This window comes from Triturus cristatus, chromosome 7 (assembly GCF_964204655.1).
Source record: "Triturus cristatus chromosome 7, aTriCri1.1, whole genome shotgun sequence".
NCBI lineage: Eukaryota > Metazoa > Chordata > Amphibia > Caudata > Salamandridae > Triturus > Triturus cristatus.
The window spans coordinates 1,659,678,921-1,659,702,580 of NC_140590.1; the positions used below are offsets into that span (position 1 = coordinate 1,659,678,921).

A 23,660-nucleotide genomic window follows, 5' to 3' on the forward strand; every position below is an offset into this window, starting at 1 on the left:
ACAACTGCTTTCCCCCAGTTCCTCTCTCCAGTCCAGTTCATAACCTAGCCAGTCAGTCAAAGGGTCTCCAGAACCCTCCCAGTCCTCACCTTCCTCTGGCTGCAAATCTTGTCGGAAAGGGCCAGGGTAGAATAGGAGCACAAAAGTACCCGTCGGCACCGGCTCTGGCGTCGGTTGACGCCGGTCCGGCTCCGTGTCCATATCGGGGAGGAGGCCAGGGTCAGCACTGGCTGGGGACACAACCGGTGTCTACTGCGGACGTGGTGCCGGTGATATCGGTGTCAGGGGAGGTGTAATCAGGTCGACCGGCGCCAATCCAGATCCAAGGGGACCCCGCGTTGGCGGGGACTGAGCCGCCGGCGTCGAAGGCCCAGGGCCCCCAGCCGAGTCCGCGGGGCCCAAAGGCGCGCCGGCGGAGGTGGGCTGCCCAAAGATGGCATGCATCGCTTTGTAAAAGACACGAAGCTGGTCCAGGGTCGCTGCGGGTCCCGGGAAGGGAGGGAAACCCTTGGGCTCCTTCGACTTCTTCTTGTGCTTCGACTTACCTGAGGAGTGCGAAGACTTTGAAGAAGACTGGTGATGGTGGCAACGCGATCGGTCCCTCGACCTTCCACGCGACCAGGACCTTGAACAGCGCGGAGCCGACTGCCGAGCTTCGAGAAGCTTTCGGGACCGCACCCGCAAAGTCTTCGGATTCATGGTCCGGCAGTTGGAGCACGATGTCACCGACATCAGCCAGCTGCAGGAGTCGCAAGCCTTGAAACCGTGCACCAGGAGTCGAAGACTCAAAAACGGTGTAGACAAAAGTCGGCAAAAAGTTGGTCAAAAAGTGACTGGAGGTACCGCTCTCTAGGGATCTGTGTTGGCTGGCGCGGAAAAAGAAAGAACTGACGTTAGCGCACGAGGGCGGCGTCTAAGTAGCTACTGCGACGTCATCCCAGCGACAACGCCAACGACAAACGCAGAAACGAACGACCCCACCTTTTGACTCGCAGGGGTACAGCTGACAAAAAACTTTCCGGATGCAGTCTGACGCCTAGGGGTAATTCTAAGGTAAGGAATCTATAACTAATTATCTCTTTCAGATAAGATGTACCAATATAAACCCAGCAACATTGTTGCCGAGTCCAAACTGTGAAGAAGTAGTGGATGAAGCAGAACATGACTGTCTGGATGTGACTGAATTGTGTACAAAACCAAGACCAGATATTAAGGATACACCGTTTTCTGAATCAGATTGTGTGATGTTTGTGGATGGATCATGCATCAGGGATGAAGAGGGTTCCTTGTGTGCTCCATATGCAGTCTGTACAGTGGCAATGGTTCTTGAACTTTCATGCTTAAAGGGAACGATCTCAGCACAGATTTCAGAGTTTGTTGCTCTAACAAGAGCATGTAAAATTGGGAAAAATCTGAGAATAACCATATTCACTGATAGTCAATATGGTTTCTGGGTTGTTCACGATTTTGGACAACTGTGGATGCAAGTGGATTTTTAACTTCATCAGGTTCGCCAATAAGGACTTTGTAAAGGATTTGTTGCTTGCATTACAGTTGCCCAAAGAAATTGTAGTGGTTAAGTGATCTGCACACGATTCTAGGAATTATTACATTACAGTTGGCAATAGATATGCTGACCAGGTTGCACGATTTTGTGCACAAAATTTTATCTCAATAAACAAAAGTACTCAGAAATCTGATGCAAAATGTCATCTAATGTTTTCTTCTGTTGAAACTTGAGATGAAATTAGACAATTGCAGGAAGAAGCGAAGCTAGCGACGAACAGAAAGAATTGTGGATTAAGTCAGGTTGTACACGTAGAGAAGAAGATGAAGTGTGGGTATATAGTGATGGAAGACCAATAATGTCAGATAGCTTGCTGTCGCAGATGGCAAGGCTGTACCATGGTGTGACACACATAGGTAGGGATGCCATTATCAGACTTTTTAAGCAGACATGGCACAAGCCAAAGTTCAGGGTCATTACAGAGAGTCTTTGCCAGAGATGTGTGATGTGTCAGCAATAAAATGCAGGGAGAAAAAGAGTTGTCAGTTGGGGATGAATTGGAAAAGCAACAGGCCCGTTTACACGGTTGCAGGCTGACTTTATAGAACCACCCCCTTGTAATGGACTGAAATGTGTGTTGGTTGTGGTTTGTCTGTTTTCTCATTGGGTGGAAGCTTACCCAACAAGACGAAATGACAGTCTAACAGTGCCTAAATTGCTTTTAAGAGAGATTATCCCTAGATTTAGATTTCCAGTCCCTTTAGAAACAGATAGAGAGACACATTTTAACAATGAAATAATTCGTAAGATTTGTGCAGGTTTGCAAATTGAACAAAAGTTACATTGTGCCTATCGACCACAACCACAACACAGCTAGAATAAGCACACAACGTAAGTCCAGGTGAGTGGATCCTGGTGAAGAAGCATGTGAGAAAGTCGTGTTTGGAACCACGTTGGCATGGCCATATCAAGTGATACTGGTAACAGCAACAGCAGTAAAGTGTGGTGGCTTACCAAATTGGATTCATGCAAGCCACACAAGAAGAGTCCCAAGTCCACTAGAAACAAATGAGAGGGATCAAGAACCGGCTGAAAATGACAGAGTCTGAGAATGATCAAATAGAGTGGGCACCAACTACTGGCTCTCAAGAAGTTATTGAAACAGGTATCAAAGAAGAAGAACAAATTCCAGTTCAAGATCAGGTTCAAAAGAAAGAATCAAACAAGAGAAGCTTTGAAGTTTGTCTTGAATCTAGTGATACTGTGCAAGTGAAAAGAGCAAGAAAATGAGATGTATGGCCAAAAGGACTAAAAAGACTGAAATATAAACTGAGTAAAAGGGTTCCAAAAACCAATAAGTATCGAGCCAAACAGAACAAAGTGATTCAGAAGAAGAGACAGTACGGAGAACAAAAAGAGCAAGAGTTCCAAACAAAAAGTACACAGCACCTGAATGGACATATGTGGTGACTGAAAAAGTCAAGCAAACAGATCAAAGCAAAAAGGAAGCTGTTGCAGGAACAAGTCGTGAGCATTGTTATGAGCCAATCTAAATGAACTGGAAAAGAAATTAAGGATGCAGAACAGTGAAAAGAACACTTCTAAGAGGTGTAGAAAATAATTGAGCGGGAACTAAAGTCAAGAGCTGTGAACATTAAAAAAAAATAGGGGGGTAAAGAAACAAGCTTAAGAGGCTTAAGTAGTGCTTGGATAAACTATACTTTAAAATGTTAGATTTTTTCAGATTTTTTTTAGTTTCTTTTTTTTTTCTCGCTTTTAGAATGGCAGTAACAAGACATCATGAGACTGGTAATCAACATCTGGGCTGTAAACATAGGTGAGTTAAGGCTTGCTTCAAAAGTGTTTTACTACTAATGTTTGTCTGGTTGACACTAATTGTCGTTGTACCTTATATTATGTTCCCTACTAAAGGTAATAATACTAATATTGGTGCGAATGAAAAGATAAATGTGGGAAAACCTAAAGAAGATCCAAAAACTAACATAGAGAAACTGTCGGATGATAACCTGTATCATCAGGATAACTCCATTAATGACTTTTCATTAAATGTTTTTACTAAGCTATTATATGAATACGTAGATACTATGGATGCGAGAGATTGTTATGGGTGCATGCAATTACCTTCGTCTGTCTCGGAGGGAGTGACATATCATCACTTACCTCTAACGTAGGGTGTCTCATGTAGTGTCCTAACTAGTCTGTTTTACATGAGGGGTAGTCTATAATATTACTATTCTAATTACGATTTAGAGTTTTCTGAAGTACCTTTTAGAAAGAATATGAATAGAGTAAACAGTGCGAAAGATGCAGAATACTTTGAAGAATTCTTTCACACTACTAACCCAATTGACATGGTATATGCACACAGAAACACAGAAACACCTTAACTTGTAAATTATGTCATGAGGAGATTGAATTCATAGATTTAGTAGAAGATAGAAGGCAGAGTTTTAAAGAAAAGGCTGCAGAGCAAAAGAATCATTGACCTCCATGGGCCTTTAGGGAAGGAAATTATAAAAAGAGTGAGACATATGCTGCAATGACTCTGATTGGCATCATAAGAGAAAGCTTTGCTTACTTAGGCAGAAAATGGACTATAACAATTATTTCATGGTTCCAGTGAATGTGATTATGTTTTCCTAATTACAGGTGGATGGGGATTAAAAGGTGGTACTGACCCAGTTTTTCTGGGAATTTATTTTGTGTGTGGTAAAAATACCTACTATAGGTTGCCTGCATATTGGTATGGGTGTTGTTATATGAGTATAGTCTTTCCTAAAGTATACCATGTAGATAAAAATCATGGAATCAACGAAAATAAATTTTGACTAAAACGGGATAAAAGGGCTAGTTTTGCGGAAATTGTGGGTTATATATTTGGAGCATTGATACCTTCAGTTGGTGTTATTCTAATTCACACAAAATAAAAAAAAATTCAACAGTGGTTATCAACGGATACTGCTGGAGGGTTTTTAATGATTGATACTGAAATAGTTGCTATTAGGTCTATGGTTTTACGAAATAGACTTGCCCTTGATGTAATATTGGCAAAGGAAGGCGGAATCTGTACCATGTTGAAAATTCAACAGTTATGTACTTATATCCGTGACAAATGTAAGAGTCTAGAGGGATATATTAAGAATATTACTCTTTACATGAAGATTTGACTGAACTGAAGGTTAACCGTGCTTGGGAGAAACTTGGAAAGGGTTTCTCTGCTGTAGGTAATTGGTTTTCTAACTTTAGTAATAGTTTGTTGGGAAAACTACTAACACAAATAATTGCAGTAGCTACAGGAATGGTAATCTTGATAATACTATATAAATGTTGTAAATGCAAGAAGGGAACACTGGACATTGGACGTAGGGATAAGAAAAGGAAAAGAGAAGATATTGAACTAGAAGACAGGAGGAGAAATTACTATGAAATAGTAAAGGATATAGATGATATCAGAATGAAACAGGAAAAAACTACTGCTTTTTAATGTGATGACAATCAGATTTTTGATTTAGTTGGTTAGTTTTTGATGGCTTGAATCGCCATCAAAGGGGGGTTGATGGATCAGCGAACCGCCTAGTGTGAACAATCATAATTAAAAATGAACTGTGTGTTGTTAACTGTGTGTGGATTTAACTGTGCATGCGTAAATGAGAACGCGATGGAGACACTTGGGGTAGGCCCCACTAATCCAAAAGCTAATCATTCAATGGCTGCAAGACTAATGATTACATTAATGCTTTTTGATTATGTGCAAAATGCTTTTAGAAAATGAATTCATGAAAACACCAGGATTTTCACGTGGTATTTGTCTTTCTTTAGAAATGTTTTTCTCTGTAATGGAGAGAGAAAGGCCTCAGAAACCTAGCTTGAAAATAAATCTGTGTTGTAGGGAGGGGAAGATGCGCTTAATCAGCTTTCCTTGTGTCTTCAGTGATGGCCAAGGTTACGTGGAGGAAACAATGAGCTTTAGTGAACGAGTTTCTCTGGAAGCGGAAATGTGAATAAATTGTTACATCGAGTACGAACAAAAATGTGAACATGCTTGCGAAGTACAAGATACTGGAGACTTGTGAATAACGTATTCAATTTGGACAATAGAGCATTTGAAATATGGAACTGGGCTGGAGTGGTGTGACCGGGACACCCCTTGTTTTAGCCAATTAGAATCCTTAGTTAGGTGGGATGGATTGAGTAGGGGCTGGACTTGTGTACATTTTTGGGTATAATTATACCCAGAAGGTGGGTGGAGTTGTTGGCGTCTACCTAACTTTGGGAGAGGAGAGAGCTGTGACGCTGTGGCCTATTCTTATGGGCTGGCTGATGATCTGCTGATCCTGCCGCTTAGATCTTTGCATTTCAAACTCTTCTTGAAGTGTCCTGCTTACTCTCATTGCCAGAGGGTAGCATTTCCTAAATCTTATTCTTGAATGATAGGTAATTATAATCTGTCTAAATTTGCATTATTGTTATGCAAATGATTTCCCTTCTTTTGCTACCTATCCACTCTTTTATTACATTATTCATGAGATGTACAGTTGTGATATTTTTACGGGGAGACATCCACTACAACGCTGTCTTTACACTGCGATACGTTTACAACGTGGCCATTACAACGCAAGTCGTTACGACTTGCGCTGGATGGCGCTATACAGTAAGGAATAGTATGATTTACTATTCCAACACCTTTCCTACTGTTACGCAGGCTGGAGTTGGAACAGTAAATCATACTATTCCTAAGTCCAGCGCCATCCAGCGTAAGTCTTTGTAACGACTTGCTTTGTAATGACTGCGTCGTAAACGTATCGCAGTGTAAAGACCGCGTTGTAACGTCATAAATTTATTTTTCCGATGTTCTTTTATGTGATAATTCCTATTTGAGCTGTATTGTACTTGATGAGCATGACAATTTACTTAGATAAAGATTATTAACATTTACGAAGAAGTGTTTGTTGTTATTTGGTATGGTATTGATACATGGTGTATTTTCAAAATATTATTCACCTTTCCCTGCCCTCTTTTAAGGTTCATCGAATTAGGTAAGACCAGTGGTAATGAGCAGATTGGTAAGTCTGGTCTAAACTCATACAGTGTGGAGGGAACTGACGGGTAATAAATTGGGTCCAGGTTATAAATTAATCTTCCTGAGTTCCCAAAACGCTGTATCACCCTCAAGGAAAGTTTTATTTGATGATTAAACTTTATTATTATAATTTGCTAAAAAGGGAGATGTGTTGTATTCTGTACTATATGCATAGCATTCGTTCTTTTCTTTTTCATAACATGCATTCTTTTCCCTTGTCGCATTCCCTGTTTTCTTTCCCCTTTCTTGTTCCTTATTTTAGTTAGGCCTGGCTTGCGATTAGAACGTGAGGAGTCCAAAGGTTCTAAAGGTTAATGGTTGGTTTTTCTGAGGTGGGAGAACTGCAAGCGAGACATATAAATGCATTTCTCCATCTTACAACTCGTTGCTCCCAGAGTCAGTTTTCTTCCACACAACACTGGTGAAGCCCCATTTTAATACACGGCTTAGGCATGTCCAAATATCCAGATTTTCCTAAGGGAGGTCCCCACACAGATTACTGTCCTGACAGGAAGCTGGCCATTAGCTAAGGGTGAATGGTGCAGACGCTATAGAAATAGAGCTAGAGGGAAAGCAGGCCTGGTGAACTGGGACACCCTAATACTGGCACTCGCCCCTAAATCAGATGACAACCATCGTAATTAGAGTTGTAATAATACCATTAATACCCATGGACTACCTCAAAATTATTAATTGTACCAGTAAAAAGCATTTATTAAAAAAACTAATGAATAGCGATAATTCTTCTCCAATTTACACGATGAAAGAGAAGTACACCTGATGGACTGGAATTTAACCATTCTTTCTCATCTTCTTTTTTTTTAGTTTACTCATTGTAGTTTATAATGTGCCTCACTGTAACCTGATATGAGAAAGGTATGATTATATTTAATGATTAAAACCAATAAAAAACATCACTAAATATAAAAATCTCACATTATAATGGGTTTAAGTTACCTCTTTGAAAAGTTGTTAATGCGGCTCTGTTTGCAGATTTACCAGTGCATCAGCAGCAGCAGGTTTATGCTAGTTTATGAGTGGGGTCCCGCATCGTCCAGGAGGAGAAGGTGGAGGCTCGCATTACCTTGTAGCAATCTGAAGGAGTCGTCGGACGGGACTGCAGGTCCCAGGAGCCCTGAGCGCCGCAGCGCCTCAGCTGTGTAGCGGCACGCCCTCCCGCCATCCCGCCCACCAACCGGATAACGATCCACCCTCATTTCTCATTGGCTGTTATTGTGGTTAAATAGCTTCATTACAAGCGGAGCGGGACGCCCTTGACGAAGCCCGGACTAAGGGCGGACAGTCTGAGACAGTCCGGGACAGGTGGGGGCAGGTGGGAGCAGCTGACTGGCTCGTGGATACCTGTGTTACTTAAGTTTACTACTGTACACCTTGTTGTGTGTTTAGATCGCCAAGCCACTGTTGGTTATTGTTTAAAGCTCCTTGGCGATTGGAGGTTGTATGTGACAACTTATTTGGGAAACCTTGGCATACTGTTGTCGGTGTCTAAAATAAGTAATCTTAGGGGGGTCCAGAAGCCCAATCTGCTAATTATGCCTAAAGTAAAGTTAGCAGCTTCAACCACAACCATGGACAACTACCTGGTTAAGATGGTTGATAAAATTAACCAGGAACGTAGGAAATCATTAGGTCGTCCAGGGTCACAGAGTTTGGTTTCCCCCCCGCCTATTTGTTTGGCATCTGAGAGCCACCTTGTTCAGGATCTTAATACTCCTTTATTATCTTCTGATTATTTATCTGAGGGAGCTGTTACAGATACTATTAGATCGGATAGTGACACTCCGGAGTCCACGATCGACCCTGAACCAGGCCAAGCTACCCTACCTGATGTACCTATCCCCGGTCAGTCTGTTCTCAGACGCCAAAAATTGATACGCACCTGTAGGAACACCACTAAACCCATACAGTCTAAGCGAGGAGGGAATCGCCATACAAACAAAAAGGATTCCACCCTGCAGCTAAATGTCCCAGCCCAATCTGTGCTAACGGAAGGAGCTAAGGTCACTTTAGATAAAGAACAGCTGGATCTTATAACCCAGGCTATAGTTGCCAAGTTTGACATATTTGTTAAACCTCTATTGACCAAACTTTCCACCCTTGCCGATGAAGTAGTCAGATTGGGAGGTATCCTGGATTCCTTTATTAAGGCTAGACCAGCCCCAACCAATATTACTGGTACCCAGGTGCCCGAGGAGACCTCTTTAACTACCTTAGATACAGCCCCATTGATGACTGAGAATAGCAGTTCTGAATGTAGACCTGGGTGTGCCCCTGGAAAGCCTGCTGTAGTTCCCAATGTACCATCCCAGCGGCAAAACACTACAAAACCACCTGCCGTTACAGTACCAGGGGAATCATTGGGCCACAACGTTAACTTCCCTAGCTCCAGAAACCCCCAACCGAACCTGCCACCTACGTGTGCCCCATTTGTTGCTGTCCTTATGAACGTCCCCCCTGTTAAGAGGCTTGATAGTAATCCTGCTGGTGTAGAATCACACTCGTCATTAAAGAATAAAACCGTGGACTGGCTCCACCGACAGTGTGATTTCCCTCTAGCACTATCCAGAGATATACTTTGTACCAGGAGAACTAATTGGGTAGGTAAGTCCCGTAAGACCTGCGAAGGTGACTGTATAGTCATCAACTTCCGCAACCCCCATCTTACCTCCACAGTTTTAATTAAAGCCGCTTCTCTCCCAGTGACTGAACATGGTATATCCCTGCGGCCGCTTGGGTACTTTTATAGAGATTTTGCAACCCAACCTGTTATTCAATCTGTTGATGAGCGCCATTGGCATAGGCCTAGAGTTCAGGCCCTGGGTGCTATACCCACTATCTCTACGTTTAATAGATTCCAGCCGTTAAGTGGGCTTGATTACAATGACTGACTGGAGCCGACTACTGATGGTGTCAGGTCGGAGGACTCGGACTCGAGCAAAGTGAGCCATATTGGGGCACCCAGGATATCAACTTTAATTAATAATAATATTGGGGTAAGCGAATTGAACTCTACTGTGGCATGCGACCAAGGGAATCTGGCAAACCCGAACGGGGATAGGTCCCCGAAGAACCCTTCCACATGTTTAGTCAACCCTGGTTCTAGTGTCATAGCCTGTTGGAACGTTGCGGGACTATCCCACAAGGATGATTGCTTAGGTTGGTTCGATTTTATCAATCTTTTTAACATTTTATGTTTTCAGGAAACCTGGAGTTTGGTCCCCATCAACTATAACGGGTTTGTCTCATATTCAATACCTGCAGTGGCTTCTAGTTCTGGAAGAGCCAAGGGTGGCCTCCTGACACTGATTTCTGTTGACGCCCCGTTTGTAGTAAAGAAACATGTCCCGGTGGGGGACCATTCCCAGATCCTTTGGCTTTATAAGGAGCAGGATAGGAATATCCTTTTAATTAATTTTTATAATAATGTTTTTGATAATTCTAGGCAACGTATAGCTTTTGCTTTGGAGGAAGCTTTGGTTAAAATTGTTACATGTAATGAAATCGCTTTTGATTTTATCTGGTTGGGTGATTTCAATATTTCTACCTGTGTGTCCTCTGCCCGAAGGGTTTGTGGTTTTTTAAGTACCCAAGGAGAGGGAGTCGCCCATTTTCCACATAATCCATATGGGGATTCATTAAATAAAATTTTGATGACATATGACATGGAGATCATGGGGAATGCGAGGGGTATCCATGATGAAATTGTCCCTACCTTCACGGGCAGAAACGCTAACTCCGTCATCGATTTTATTTGCACTTCCAGTAGCCTTATTCCTTGGTGTTCTGCCCCTCTAGTAGTTGATAATCTGATTAGTGATCACAACTGCCTGACCATGGAGTTGGCTTTTTGGAAAACCAACACAGATCCCAAACCTAGTATTGTGGATAACATCGAGCCACATAGACCTAATGGATATAGAATTAGGTGGAAGGGAGAAAAGGCAGACCTCCTGTCTAGTACCATCATTGAGAACTGCTCTAAAGAAATCGAAACAATCCTAGTGAGTGAAGAATCGACAGTGGTTATACTGAATTCATTTGTCGACATCAATCACTCCATAGAAGCAGTTTTCACCAAAAATCTTAAGGGAGATTCAAATCGGCCGAGGGGGTGGTTTGATCGTGCTTGTACTGCTGCCCTGAAGAGCCTTAAGGTGGCATTGGCAGAAAAACAAAGGGATATTACACTCATCCGGCATCTTAGGGCAACCTATAAGGCAGCCATCACAGATAGAAAGGCTGAACTTAAGCGTGAGGCTTGGGATAAGTTAGATCGGGCCGCCGAAACCTCTGACTCCTCGCTGTTTTGGGCCACAGTCAACAGCCCTTTTTTAAGGGACGAGACTGCGCCTATCTTGTCTGCTAACGTTAGCGTGGAAAGCTGGGTTTCCCATTTTTCCCTGATTTTTGATTCTGATAAACACATGGTCAATGGTGGTGGGGCCTGGCCAATTCTCCCCCTAGATATAACATGTGCCGAGGTTCAGAGATGCATTATTGCAAGTAAAGGTGGGAAGGCCCAGGGACCAGATGGTGTGCCGGTGGATATCTATAAAAAAGAACCTGAAATCTGGGGCCCACTATTGACCAAGGTTTTTAACTCTGCTGTGAGGCATGGTGCACCGCCTACATGGGAGGAATCTATTATTATTCCCATCTATAAAAAGGGGGAGAAGGGTGATGCTAAGAACTATCGGCCTATCTCCCTCCTCGATTCGTCCGTGAAAATCATGAGCCGGGTGCTCCTTGTCAGATTAGAAGAATGGGCGGAAGATAACAATATTCTGGCCAATTCCCAATATGGATTTAGGAAGGGCAGAGGCACAGTCGAACAGTGCCTCAACCTAGAACTGCTAATTGGGAAATATACTATGGCCAAGAAGGGTTCCCTCTTCCTCTGTTTTGCCGATCTCAGTAGTGCCTTCGATATGGTTAACCATCAGATTCTTTGGGAGACACTACTGAGAATGGGGGCACCGGAGGGCATTGTCCATTTCCTGGCCAGACTGTACGTTAACCTTAGCTCTAGCGTCAGATATGGCCCGGGAGGGGAACGCACCCCTAAGTTTCCTGTTAAGCGTGGCATTAGGCAGGGGTGTGTGTTAGCCCCATTGCTCTTCACACTTTTTATCAACGAGGTGGACTCTGTCTTAAGGTCAGTGGGGGCTGATGCCCCAACCATTCTTGACTCCTATATCCCGGTATTATTGTACGCGGACGATGCAGTCCTTCTTTCTAGGACCCCTGTAGGCCTCCAACGCCTCATGGACAGGTTTTCCTTGTTTATTGGGGAGAGGAAACTGGTCATTAACAAAACAAAGACTTTTGTCATGGAATGTGGTAAGGGCCGTAAAAAACCTCATTCATTCTTTATGGAAGGACAGAGGGTACAGACGGTAGATACATTTAACTACTTGGGTATCACCTTTTCCAAGACAGGTAGCTGGACCAGCGAAGTTACCCACGTTAGAGCAAGAATGGCGAAATGTGCTCACGGGGTATTCACGTTCGCCTGTAAGATCGGGGAAAAACGAATTAGTGATATGTTGAAGATCTATCAGATGAGGTGCCTTTCAATTGCCCTTTATGGAGCGGGTGTCTGGGGGCATGTTTCGGTTGGGAGTCTCCAAGTGGAGGAAAACCTGTTTTTAAAAAGGTTACTCTGTTTGCCTACTTCAGCATCCACGCATTTGGTCCATAGGGAATTTGGGATATCCCATCTATTAGATTCCATTGCCCATAGACCTTTAATGCTGTGGCGTGCGATATGGGCTAAGGAGGAGACCTCCATGAATAGAGATATTATCAAGGACTGTTTATCTCTAGATAACCATCTGAAGATCCCCTGGGTAAAATTTGTTATGCACAGTTTTAAGGACATATATGGTGTTAATCTATATGAGGATTGTTATGCTGCCAACACTATGTCTAAAAGCGAAATGAAGTCTGTTTGGTTGTCATTAAAGTTCGAGGAACACTTGAAGGCCGGTAGCAATCTATCCACCTGTAAGCTCTATGACAGCAATTGTGAGATGTCAAGTTATCAATCTTATTTGAGCTTTGTTACTAGGCCATCTCACAGGTTTGTTTTAACCAGACTGCGCTTTGGAATTGCTCACCATCTGGTGGCGTTTCCTAATATCAAAAAATACCCCATGGGTCCTTGTCCCTGTGATGGAATTACAGCACAAAGTACAATGCACTTTTTATTGTTTTGCCCACTATATGGTAACTATCGTATTGCATTTTTAAAACCCCTATATAAGAAACTAGGTGTCAGAACAGTTAAGGATGTCCTGAAACTGATATTTAACCCCTCCCCTGATGTCTGTTTCTTTACAGCCACATTCCTTTTAAAAGCTATCAAGGCTAGGCCTAGTATTATCATCTTTTAAAATCGATATTGCCGTTTTTTATGTATTACCTGTTTTAACACCTTGATGATGTTTTTTATGAATTACTCTTGTTTTTAGCCTATGTGTATCATGATGTTTTTATGTGTACTGCTTTTATGGACTTTGTTGTCAAGCTCCGAATAAAGCTTTATGAATTGAATTGAGTGGGTTCCAACACATATTCAAGGCTGTAATGTCTGTGCTGCATTAATATTTTAATCTACTTTAAGAACCATTTAAAAGGTAAGATTCAAAGTGATGCTGGTGTGTAAATAGACTGATGTAAAAAAAGAAAGTTTACTCTCTTAAGATTCTCTGGTTTTACATATTAAGACATATTTGACTTAATTTAGTCCTCAGCAAGTCCTACATTTAGATACAGCTCTCATTACCAATAACACACACAAATTTCTCCCTAGCATTATTTATTAAACAAACTAATCAGCCCACATTTAGTAACATTGTGTGAAATGTACATGCAGACTTCATCCTTACATGTCAGTTATGAATCGTCTACTGCTAAACAAGTGAAATTGATTACTTGAAGACCAGAAAGAGCTATCATCTGTACATAAAATCAGAAAATATGCAAGTTTGGTCTGGAGCATTCAGGTTTGTGGTAACACGTCATGCCTGGGTCACAAGATATCTGATAATTTCGGCTTCTTTTTCTGGTAAGGGTTTTAAAGATGGAAACTGGTTTTACTGATCAAAATGCATGCACATTTTAGTATCATCCGTGTGCACATCTTCAGCTGTTTTTAACTCTTTAGAAAACCTTATTTTTATATCTGTTAGTTGTCACTTGACACAGCTATTGGCTTGGGCGTCATGACTGACAGTATTCAGAATCACTTGAAAATAAAATATTTTCTGTTTTTATTCATGCTTAAAAACGAATACAGTGTGGGAAATTGACTGCGTTCTGTCTACATTTATCTTTGAATATCACTAAAACGGTAACCGAGACCCTATTTAGAAAGCCCTTTCCTTGCAATATGAAGTCCTTCATATTATAAAGATTATTTATAAATGGGGAGAGTTCAAGACAACTGCTTATATACCCAGGAGTAGGCTTCCCTGCAAATCCCCAACGAAAATATATGATGTTCTGAGCAATCAAACAGAACTCCTAAGCTGCAGTCAGGAATCTACAGGCTACTCTCAATACAGTAAATGCTGGAGTTGATGATTTTACCATTAGGAAAAGGCTGAAAATGTATGACTTTCATAGAAGGGTAGTCAGACGAAAACAAATTCTCTGCAAAAATAACATTGCAGTGCAGCTTAGGTTTGCAAAGCAGAGGCTGAATAAACCACAAGCCATTTGCAACAGTGCCCTCTGGACACATGAGACCAAAGTGGAGTTGTTTGGTTATAATGGATAATAACATCTTTGGGGAGCACCAATTACTGTGTATTACCGCAAAGACTTCACACGTCATGGTGGCGGAGGGGTGAGGATTTGAGGCCACATTAATACTGCTCTATACCAGTATATTCTAGTGAAAAGATGAGACCATCTTCACAACTGCTAAAGCTTAGCCAAGGGTGGATCATGCAAAAGAACAGTGATTCCAAAGCACACTATTAAATCTAAGAATGAATGGCTGAAAAAGAAAAGAATTGGGATTTTGGAGTAGTCAAGTCTAAATCCAGACATGAACCCTTCTAAAATGCTGTGGTGGGTCCTAGGGAGAGCTGTATATAAACAAATGACTTAAGACATCACCAAGCTTAAGTTCTGTAAAGGGGAGGGGAGCACAATTCCTCAAAGTGATGTTTGAAACTGATAAAACTCTTACATGATCCGTTTACTTCATTGTATTCCACAAGGTACTGAATCTCTGTATGAACTTATTTTTGTTCACACACGGCTACTAAATGTTGTTTGATTCATCTGGCTAACTGATGCCAAAATAAAAATTGTAAGTGCTATTGTTACATCAGGTGGAATTAATCTACTGTCTGGACGAGATGAGGACTAAATATAGGTAGGATATGTCTTAAGTAAAAGCATAACATCTTGAGAGGGAGTACTTTCTCTTTCATATCACTGTAGAAGTTGCTGCATCCCTACTGCAAAAATACCAGGTTTCATTTGCTAATATAGCTGCTTGGAAATACACCACCATTTCAAGTGTTACTAAGGTATATGTGTGTGGTGATGGTCCCGAGGGGCCCATTACAAGTCAGGTGATTTTCTGCCTTTTATCCCCCAGCCCCACTCCTGATAATCTCCCAGGGGGCCAGGAACAATCACAAATACAGGAGTGTGGTAAAACAAGGTTCATATGAATTTCTAGTAACTTACTGTGTTCCAAATTCTGTGTACATGTTCAGAAAAATCCCTCCAAGCAGGTAGCCAGCCGCAGGACCAATGATGGACGCAGTGAAGAACATCCCTGAAAGCAAAGAAAAGCAGCATGTTTTAGAACATTCTTAGCGCATAGACACTGCTAATCATGCGATTAATTCTGGTCTTAAAAATGCAGCGCTAATATTGCTGCTCTTCATCTTATTTTGGACTTTTCTAGTCTGCCATTCTCACGTTTTTGCCTTGCTCAGTGACCTGTTAGCTACAGATGCTTCTTCATGACTCACTATAGCTATTCTTAGTAGAAATATTACCGATTTTCTTTCTTACTATCTCTATCGAAGTCATTTTCTTTGCAATGAGATTCAGCTTTATGAGCTGCGTTTCTCTTCCCATCTGACTGGAACAATTATTCTACTATAAACCCTCTCTGGCTTGAGCTGCCTTCCTCTACACGTTGATGAAAAGCTAACAGGTCTGTGCTATTTTCTTCTACCCACATCAGAGTGGTAAAACTGCCTTTCTCTAACCACTGCTCACTGCTGTCAGCTGTTTTCCCATCTGTAATAAGAACACATTTGGCAGAAAGCTAGATCTTGATTCAGAAAGAGTGCTTTTTGTAATTTGGTTTAAACCTAGTTTTGGAGTTATTAAAGTAAAAAGATTTATGTATATCTAGAGACAAGGATCCACCACAGATCTTCTACGGATCTTGGCAGATTTGTAGATCCATGCTCCAACAGCAATGGATTTGGGGATCCACGCTCTAACAGCAATGCTGTGACTGGATGGCTGCAACTTGAAAGGAAAGTTGCAGCCACCATTTTGATAATCAGGACATGGTTTCAAGGGAGGAAAATAAAATGTAAAAGTGATATAAGGGGTCAAGGTAGAGGTACCCTGACCCCATGGAACTGCTGAAGGGGTCTGTGAGGGTCCTAAAGTAACTAGAACGTGCGCCCTCGCCATGCACTACTAATTACTCTACATAATACATCACTATGACATCATCGATAATATCACTGCAACATTTGCAGTGAAATTATTAATGAGAAAACTGTGCATTGCGGGGTGCGAGTTAGTTACCTTAGGGCACGAGTTATAGTTACTTGAGATAACTATAGCTGCTGAATTTCTATGGTTTTGTGTGAGTAAAAGATGAATATAACTACAACGTCCCTGTAACCTTTGGTTTTTTCAGTGAATGTCTAAGGTTTGTTTTTTCACTCTATTTCCTAACTATAAGGGTTTTTTCAGTGAAAAAAAATAAAAAATATATATATATAGAGAGAGAGAGAGAGACAGAGAGAGAGAGAGAACTTTGGTTATAGGAATCCTTACTAGTTGCCTTTGGATTTCATTCTGTCTGCCTGGAAGACTAAATATAAGCATGACTAGGAATAAAAGTAAATGCAGAAGTGGTGGAGTCGACGATTGGCTGATTTCTAGAGAACAGTCTAATTCTTCCCTTACGCACACTCATGTCCTTTTTTACCAGCTCTGTGGTATTTTAGTTTCTTGCTCAATGAGTGTGAGTACATGGAGTTCCCGAAATCATTTAAATAAAGTGTGCCTCGTTAGAACTGAGTAAAGAAGATAGATGGAGATCAAACGCTTTGAAGATTGCAGGTTGCTCCATGCCACCTTCCTGTCGCAGGTAAGCCACAGCAGCATTTCTGTCTCAAAGGAAGTTTTCACGTTAGTACCAGGGTTGATGTAGGGTAGCGTGTTGAAAGCTGTAGACGCTATGTATTTTTGCACTGCTTCAAGACTTTTAATTCGGATTCCGATAAAGGAAGAACAAGGAAATCGCGTGCTTCGTTGATGTCCTCGTGCTCTGGATCTAATATTGTTCCTCTTTTTTGACTAATTTGATAATTTAACAACATGAACTTCTTTCTATCTTGGAAGCTCGACCCTTTTTACTATGACTCACAGGGCATTGTATGTTGCCTCCATGAACTGCCAGGATTTCCATCCCTTCTGGGAAAGCACTGAAACATGAAGGGCACTCTCAAACCTAGGGTGGACACATGGCCCACAAAGGTACAGAGAAACACTATTAGAAATAATAATTTCAGAGACTGCAGCAAGATGGTTATGCCTAGAGGACTAGGACTAGAGAGAGCACATGACAACTTCAGGCTCCATATGGACTGAGGAAGGCAGCCTCTAATATCGTAAAGCACAGGATCCTTACCTGTTGGTCACGTGGACATTCTTTGTCTGATTCTTCATGAGATTCCCTTGGATTGGCACAGGGGATTGATCATTACTGATGGAAATAAAAGTGAAGGGCATGATTACATTCATATAAAAACAACTGGTGAAGAGCAAGTAGGTCCTTGAGGGTGTCATATCTCAGTTAGCCTACATAGAAATGGCTTGGAGGAAAGAGGAGCTTGCAGGCTTCACTCATTTTTAGTCAAACTGTGAATAATCAGTCACCGGTCGCTGTGTTACAGCGTACGTTTGCTTTTGTATCAAAAAGACGTGTTCAAATAATGTGAGGAAATATTTAATGCCTCTATTTTACTTTCCTCTCAGTGGCTCGAGTCTGGGTGTCCTATTAACACTCTTTGCAACCTGGAACTGTATTTCTCCCCATCAGATTGGAAGTCTTAATGGCAGTATGATTTTGAGTGACAGGAAGTGGCGCAATGATGCGGTTTGTGTGTATCTTCTTTCTCTTTCATGCCCTTGGAAATTATTATTGACCTCACCTTTCTTAATTTGTTCTTTCCCTGTATTCCCTGAGGATCTTACAGATGACTTCTGGGACAGCTAGTTTCACAGGAATTGCTTGTTCACATAAATACATCCTACAGAATCCTTCTCCCGATCTAAGTGTTACCTAGAGTCCTTAACCCCCTAAAATAAATAAGTCACAGGGCGGGCTGATAAGACTGAGCTTGGGTCTTGAAATGAGTAAAGATTGAGGCTCACTCCATCAAGAAGATTATTTCCTGGACAGCTTGTGACTTCCTTCTTTCCAGCTCCACTGGACACGAGCCACAGACGCATTGACTCATAGGCGAGATATCCTCTCCAGCCCCACAGGATCTACACGGTGACACCACGGTTAGCATACTGGTTGTAGAAATGCGTGGTGGCTGACAAAGGCTCTGGATGTTTGTATTAGTTTCCAAGGGTGCAGAAATCCTTTTCTTAAAGCAGTATTTCCTCCTGAAAGAAGCTGTTCAAGCATAGGAGGGAGGGTCCGTCAGTGGGATGCCTGCATGGCTTCAGTGGCTTCAGGTGAACTATGACCCGCCCTTGGCATTACTGCTGTCTCAGCCTCAGCACAAATGTAAGGAGAATTCCTATCTATTGGCTGCGAGGCTTCACCAGCATACTAGCCATCAACACCCAGATTTCCAATTGTTATTCTGAAATTAGGACCCTGCAGGGAAACCAAACATTTTCACTAATTATTATTATACAATAGATTCCAGAGTGGAGTATTCTTTCAAGCTTTTCTTTAACATGCATGATATCTGACTCAGCAAAGACATTAACGTTTTCAGAAAAAAACAAGACTTTATTTTCAGGGCACAAGTGCTTTGGTCATTGTGGGAGTGCTTCCTGCTTTTGAAAAACAAGTGTTTTTCCCCACAAGCTTTCCCCTTTCTTTCTTTCACCCTGTAGCCATGCATCTCCAAGAAAGGGGAGACAGGTTGTCTATATTAATATGTAATCAGTGCATAGACTTCTTCATTTATCTATATTGGTATTTGGTATGTACTGAACGTTTCATATTCCTCCATGCATCCAAATAAATACCTTAACCTCAGCTCTACAGTACCATGATTGGCGAAACAGTTTGGTGCTAGCTGAAGTTATTGTAATCTTTTGCTTGGGCTCTAGATGCGATATTGCAGACTTTAAGTCCATAAGGTAAGGCTCTGGTGGTCCTAGGGAAGATCTATACTCTTAACACTGTCTCATGCGTACTCTATTTATTCCTCTGAACATTCTCATCTGGTTTGAGCTGCCCGACCCTTAGTCAACATTTACTGGTGTGATCAGCCCTTTTTTACTCATTCATCACTGGTAACTGGTGCCTTCCTGAACTAGTATGTCACTGATATTGGCTGCTTTCGTTGTAATGAGTTGGTTCCCGCGCTCATTCTTCTGTGGAATGTACCACCTTCACCTAGCCCTATCTCACTGGCATGAGCTGTTTTCCTATACTCCTGTTTCACTCATGTGACCTGCTTCCTCTACCCACCTCTTCTAGTTAGAGATACCTTCTTGTACTCATCTTTCACAGGCATGAGCTGTCTGGCTGTATTAACCCACCACTGGTAGGAGCTACCTTTCTCTACTCGTCTCTCATTGGTTTGAGCTGTCTTGTGCACCAGCTCTCACTGGCACGAATCACTCTTCTGTACTCGTCTCCTATGTGTGAGCTGCCTTTCTGTACCCAACATTCACTGACATGAGCTGCCTTTCCCTATTCATCTCTCACCTGGTATGACTGTACCCATCTTTCAATTAGATGCACCCCCTTTCTATATTCATCTTTCAGTAGCATGAGCTGTCTTCCCGTGCTCACCCGCCGTCCAATATGCTCTTTGTTCCTTAAGGTGTTGCTTGTTGGTAGGATCTGTGTCTGGAATATCCACTTGTCATTCTAGTTTCAGTGACTTTTCAGTGTTCACTGCTTTGTGTGTGGGCTGGATTTCTCTACAGCTTTCCTTTGCACGCTCTGACGCCCCATGCTCACCTCTCACTGGCCGTCGCTGCCATTCTGTCCTCTTTCCTCATCGATGTGAACTTTCCTTCTGCACCCATCTTCGCTGGCGTAGTTGTTTTACTCATCTCTCGCTGCTTGCCCCACTCCGCTTTCACTAGTGTGTGCTGCGTACCTGTAGCAATCTTTCGAGGGCTTGAGTTACTTTTCTGTACTCATCTCTTTCATTGGCGAGCGGACTCCTTGTAAACATCTCTCAGTGATACACGCTCCATTGTAGACTCCATCTCTCAGTGCGTGAGGTGCACTCCTGGACCCACCTTTCGCTTGAGTATATTGGCATTGAGTACTTCTCTTTCTCTGGCATAAGTGGTCTTCCTATACTCATCTGACAAAGGTCTGAGCGGTCTTCTTCACTTACCACTCACTGGCATGATCTGTGCCTATTATGTTCCTCTTACTCGTTTGTACTACCTTCTGTTATTCATCGCTTACTAAATGGGTTGTATGCCTGTATCAGTGTTACTCGGGCTGCCTTCCCCTCTCCCTAACATCACTTGACGTCCTGTACTAATCTCTCTCTGGCTTGAGCTGTCGTCCAGCACTAATCCCTCCCTGTGATGACATGCCTTGCAGCAATCATCTTTCACTGGTATGGTTTGCCTCCATGTGTTCAACCATGACTGGTACAGGCAGTCTTTCTGTGCTCATCTATCACTGTCATGAGTTGCCCAAGTGGACTCATCTCTCACTGGTGTGAGTTCTTCCTGTAATTGTCACTCACTGGCGAGGGTTGTGCCTGCCTGGACTCACCTCTCAGTGATATGATCTGCATTGTCTCTTGCTAATTTCTGGAAGACATTGCTCACTGTATGGAATGTGGTCCGGTACCACATGTTCACTTTTCCCTCTTACAAGCTCCATTCCAATATCTACCTTTTACCCTTGTGAACTAGTATGTTTCAGAAGAAAATGAGCATTTGTGAAAACAAATATTGCTTTTGTGTTCACTGTTTGCCAATGCATTAGTGCAGACATGCATGGCTCGTCATTCTACACATTTTTGAAGTTTTCTAAAGCCAGATTACCAGATAGTGTGAGGAAGACAACCATTCCACAGATGTCTTGCAGTAGCCGCACGGACTCCCTTCACACGTTAGGAAGCCTTTTCTGCCTCTAGGAAAATGGAAATCCCAAGTGGCGCAGGGTAGACCTTATTTTCAGCCGCAAGTATCTACTGAGTAGCAACCAGAGGATTCAAAAAGTCTATCTGTCAGTGATATCATCTAGGTGATGCTTATGTGAAATACGCAAATGCCAAGGGTTGGAAGTTGGTATCCAGCTTGGTAAGATCTGCTTCAAGCTCTGATGGACAAAATGAGCAACACGAGAGTGGCTCACTGACCTCTTGTCATCGTTATCCTCAGGGATAAGCAGTAACAGCCTCCATGGGCACTTTTTTATCAATTCGATAAACGGCCTGGGTCATGGTTACCACGTGACGAGGGAATTCAGTTTCTAGTGCTGCGGCACCATCTAGTTTTATAAGCAAAATCAATATCTCATTCCTTAACTCGAAATCCACCTTTTTTTAATAAACCGATGGCTTGCTAAAGGTCTGTGCCAATGATATTAATTAATAGGTAATGCTAATTAACGTTTAGTCTCGCTGAAATACGTGCTAGACATATCAGGAAGATCTGAAAAGGCCACTGGAAGAATGCTACCCCTCATTTTTTCATGTAATATTAAATGATATTATGGACTTAACTAGATCAATGCTTATATTTCTATTCATCTTTCCAAGCTAGGCGCTGTACTCTTAGCCTTATTTGGGGGCATATTATCAAGCACGGCGTTAACAATATCGCCGCTTTAGCCCATGTTGACACCAGAACATGGGCTTCTATTGTAATCCTTTTGGCATATTATCAAGTTCATTATCGCCGCTTATGCGGCAGTTTTCTGCCGCTAAAGCAGTGATAATATTAACGCCCTTTCTTGATAATATGCCCCCGAGTTCTCTGTGCACTGCCTGTGAATAATATATGAGGCAATCTTTGGATGGGTTATATAGCAAGCATGTCTCCTCTCTCATGTCTGATCCTCGGCAGAATTGTAGTGAGAGTCCACAGGGATGTTGCTGCCTCTGAGATATCACCACAGACTTTCAAAACATGTGGGATATATCAGTACAATATGAGAGGATGTCAGGAGCAACAATTTTAGCCCCCTCAGTGACATATGACTTGTACAATTATCGAGAAATGAACAAGTCGCTTCTGTGGATAACGACTCACTTCCTCCGTTCTGCATTTGGTGGCTGTACTTGAGTTTTCTACAGGGCAACAGAATGCGATCTATTTGCAAAATCCGTCTTTCTTGGAGCCGGGATACTTTGACAAATGATAAAGAGGTCTGAATGTCACCGCTCCTGCTGTGTGTAACTAGAGCAGTATTTTTGTAGCTCTGGTGTACAAGCTTTCCGTCTGACAGCTGCAGCCGACTGGCAAGTTTGCACAAAAGCACGCAACAGAAAAAGGCCTACTAAGCGACAGAGTGGATATGTATTAAGACTTTTTGAGAAATCGAATCTACCCGTGAACGACTGCAGGTAGAGTTAGGGCTTCGAAGAGTGGCTCCCCTGAACGACACTGCTTTCTGCCTCTGGTGGACATCAGAAAATCAGGAATCTTTTATTTAGAAGGGATCAGATCTTTTATAGAGTTTTTATATGCATAGATATGCTGCAGAGATAGACAAGTCACATACCTACAAGCACTGCGCACACATATATTCTCCGTGATACAGCTGCAGGACTACTTTGATTCTTCTAACTAATCTCATGTTTGTACACATTTATATTTAAGTACAGTAATTGTTAAGAGATCACCGACCTACCGAGTCCCTGCCTCAGAGGGTTTTTTTTGGCACAGCCCTTGAAGCATTTTAACCCCTAAGCTCTATCAAAATTAACAAGTGTTAAACATTATAAAAAATTAATTATAAATTCGTCAGAGATTATAGTTTATTGACATCTGACATATGCCATGGTGGAGAAAATAGTAAGCCTGGGTGGGGAACTCTGCTTCGCTCGCGGAGTTTGCAGAGTTTTCCGCACTCCGCGTTACGCCAAGCTCGCGGAGTTCCGAAAAACTCTGCTCTGCTAGCTTTTTTCCTCGCTCGCGCTCATCAACATCCTCCCGACAAGATTTTTCCTCATTCGCGCTCTTCAACGTCAAGTTGTGAGCGGGAGCGAGGGAAATCAACCTCACGGCGAGATGATTTCTCAATGCGGGCGGTCGGATTTCTCGATTCGAGTGGCCACATATGCTCACGACTGCTTGCATTGAGAAACCATCAGTTTGCGTTGAGAAAGCTGCCGCTCGAGTAGAAAATCTACTCGAGCGGCAGAAAGGAAGCAGTGCCCGCTTGCGCTGCGCATGGTGCCGTTCGTGATAATTTCACAGCGAGGACAAACATCCGGCGCTTAAAATTACTGCGAATAGCATCTTTCTAGTGCACTCCGCCGCTTGCGGAGCTCCGCTTAGCGCGGTGGAATTTTTGCACTTTTGCGAACTCCGCCCAGGCTTCAAAAATAGCGAACCGTAACTGAACTGCTC

At 42.4% G+C, this 23,660-nt stretch overlaps 1 protein-coding gene across 1 annotated transcript in view; it reads right to left on the bottom strand.

The window, feature by feature from the left end:
* LOC146812650 (solute carrier organic anion transporter family member 4A1-like) overlaps window positions 1–23,660 on the bottom strand; it is a 542,408-nt gene that overhangs the window by 423,681 nt on the left and 95,067 nt on the right. Inside the window, exon 3 of the mRNA XM_085619748.1 lies at window positions 15,339–15,429. Within this exon, the coding sequence (XP_085475874.1) occupies window positions 15,339–15,429 (91 nt within the window). The remainder of the gene's footprint in view (window positions 1–15,338; window positions 15,430–23,660) is intronic.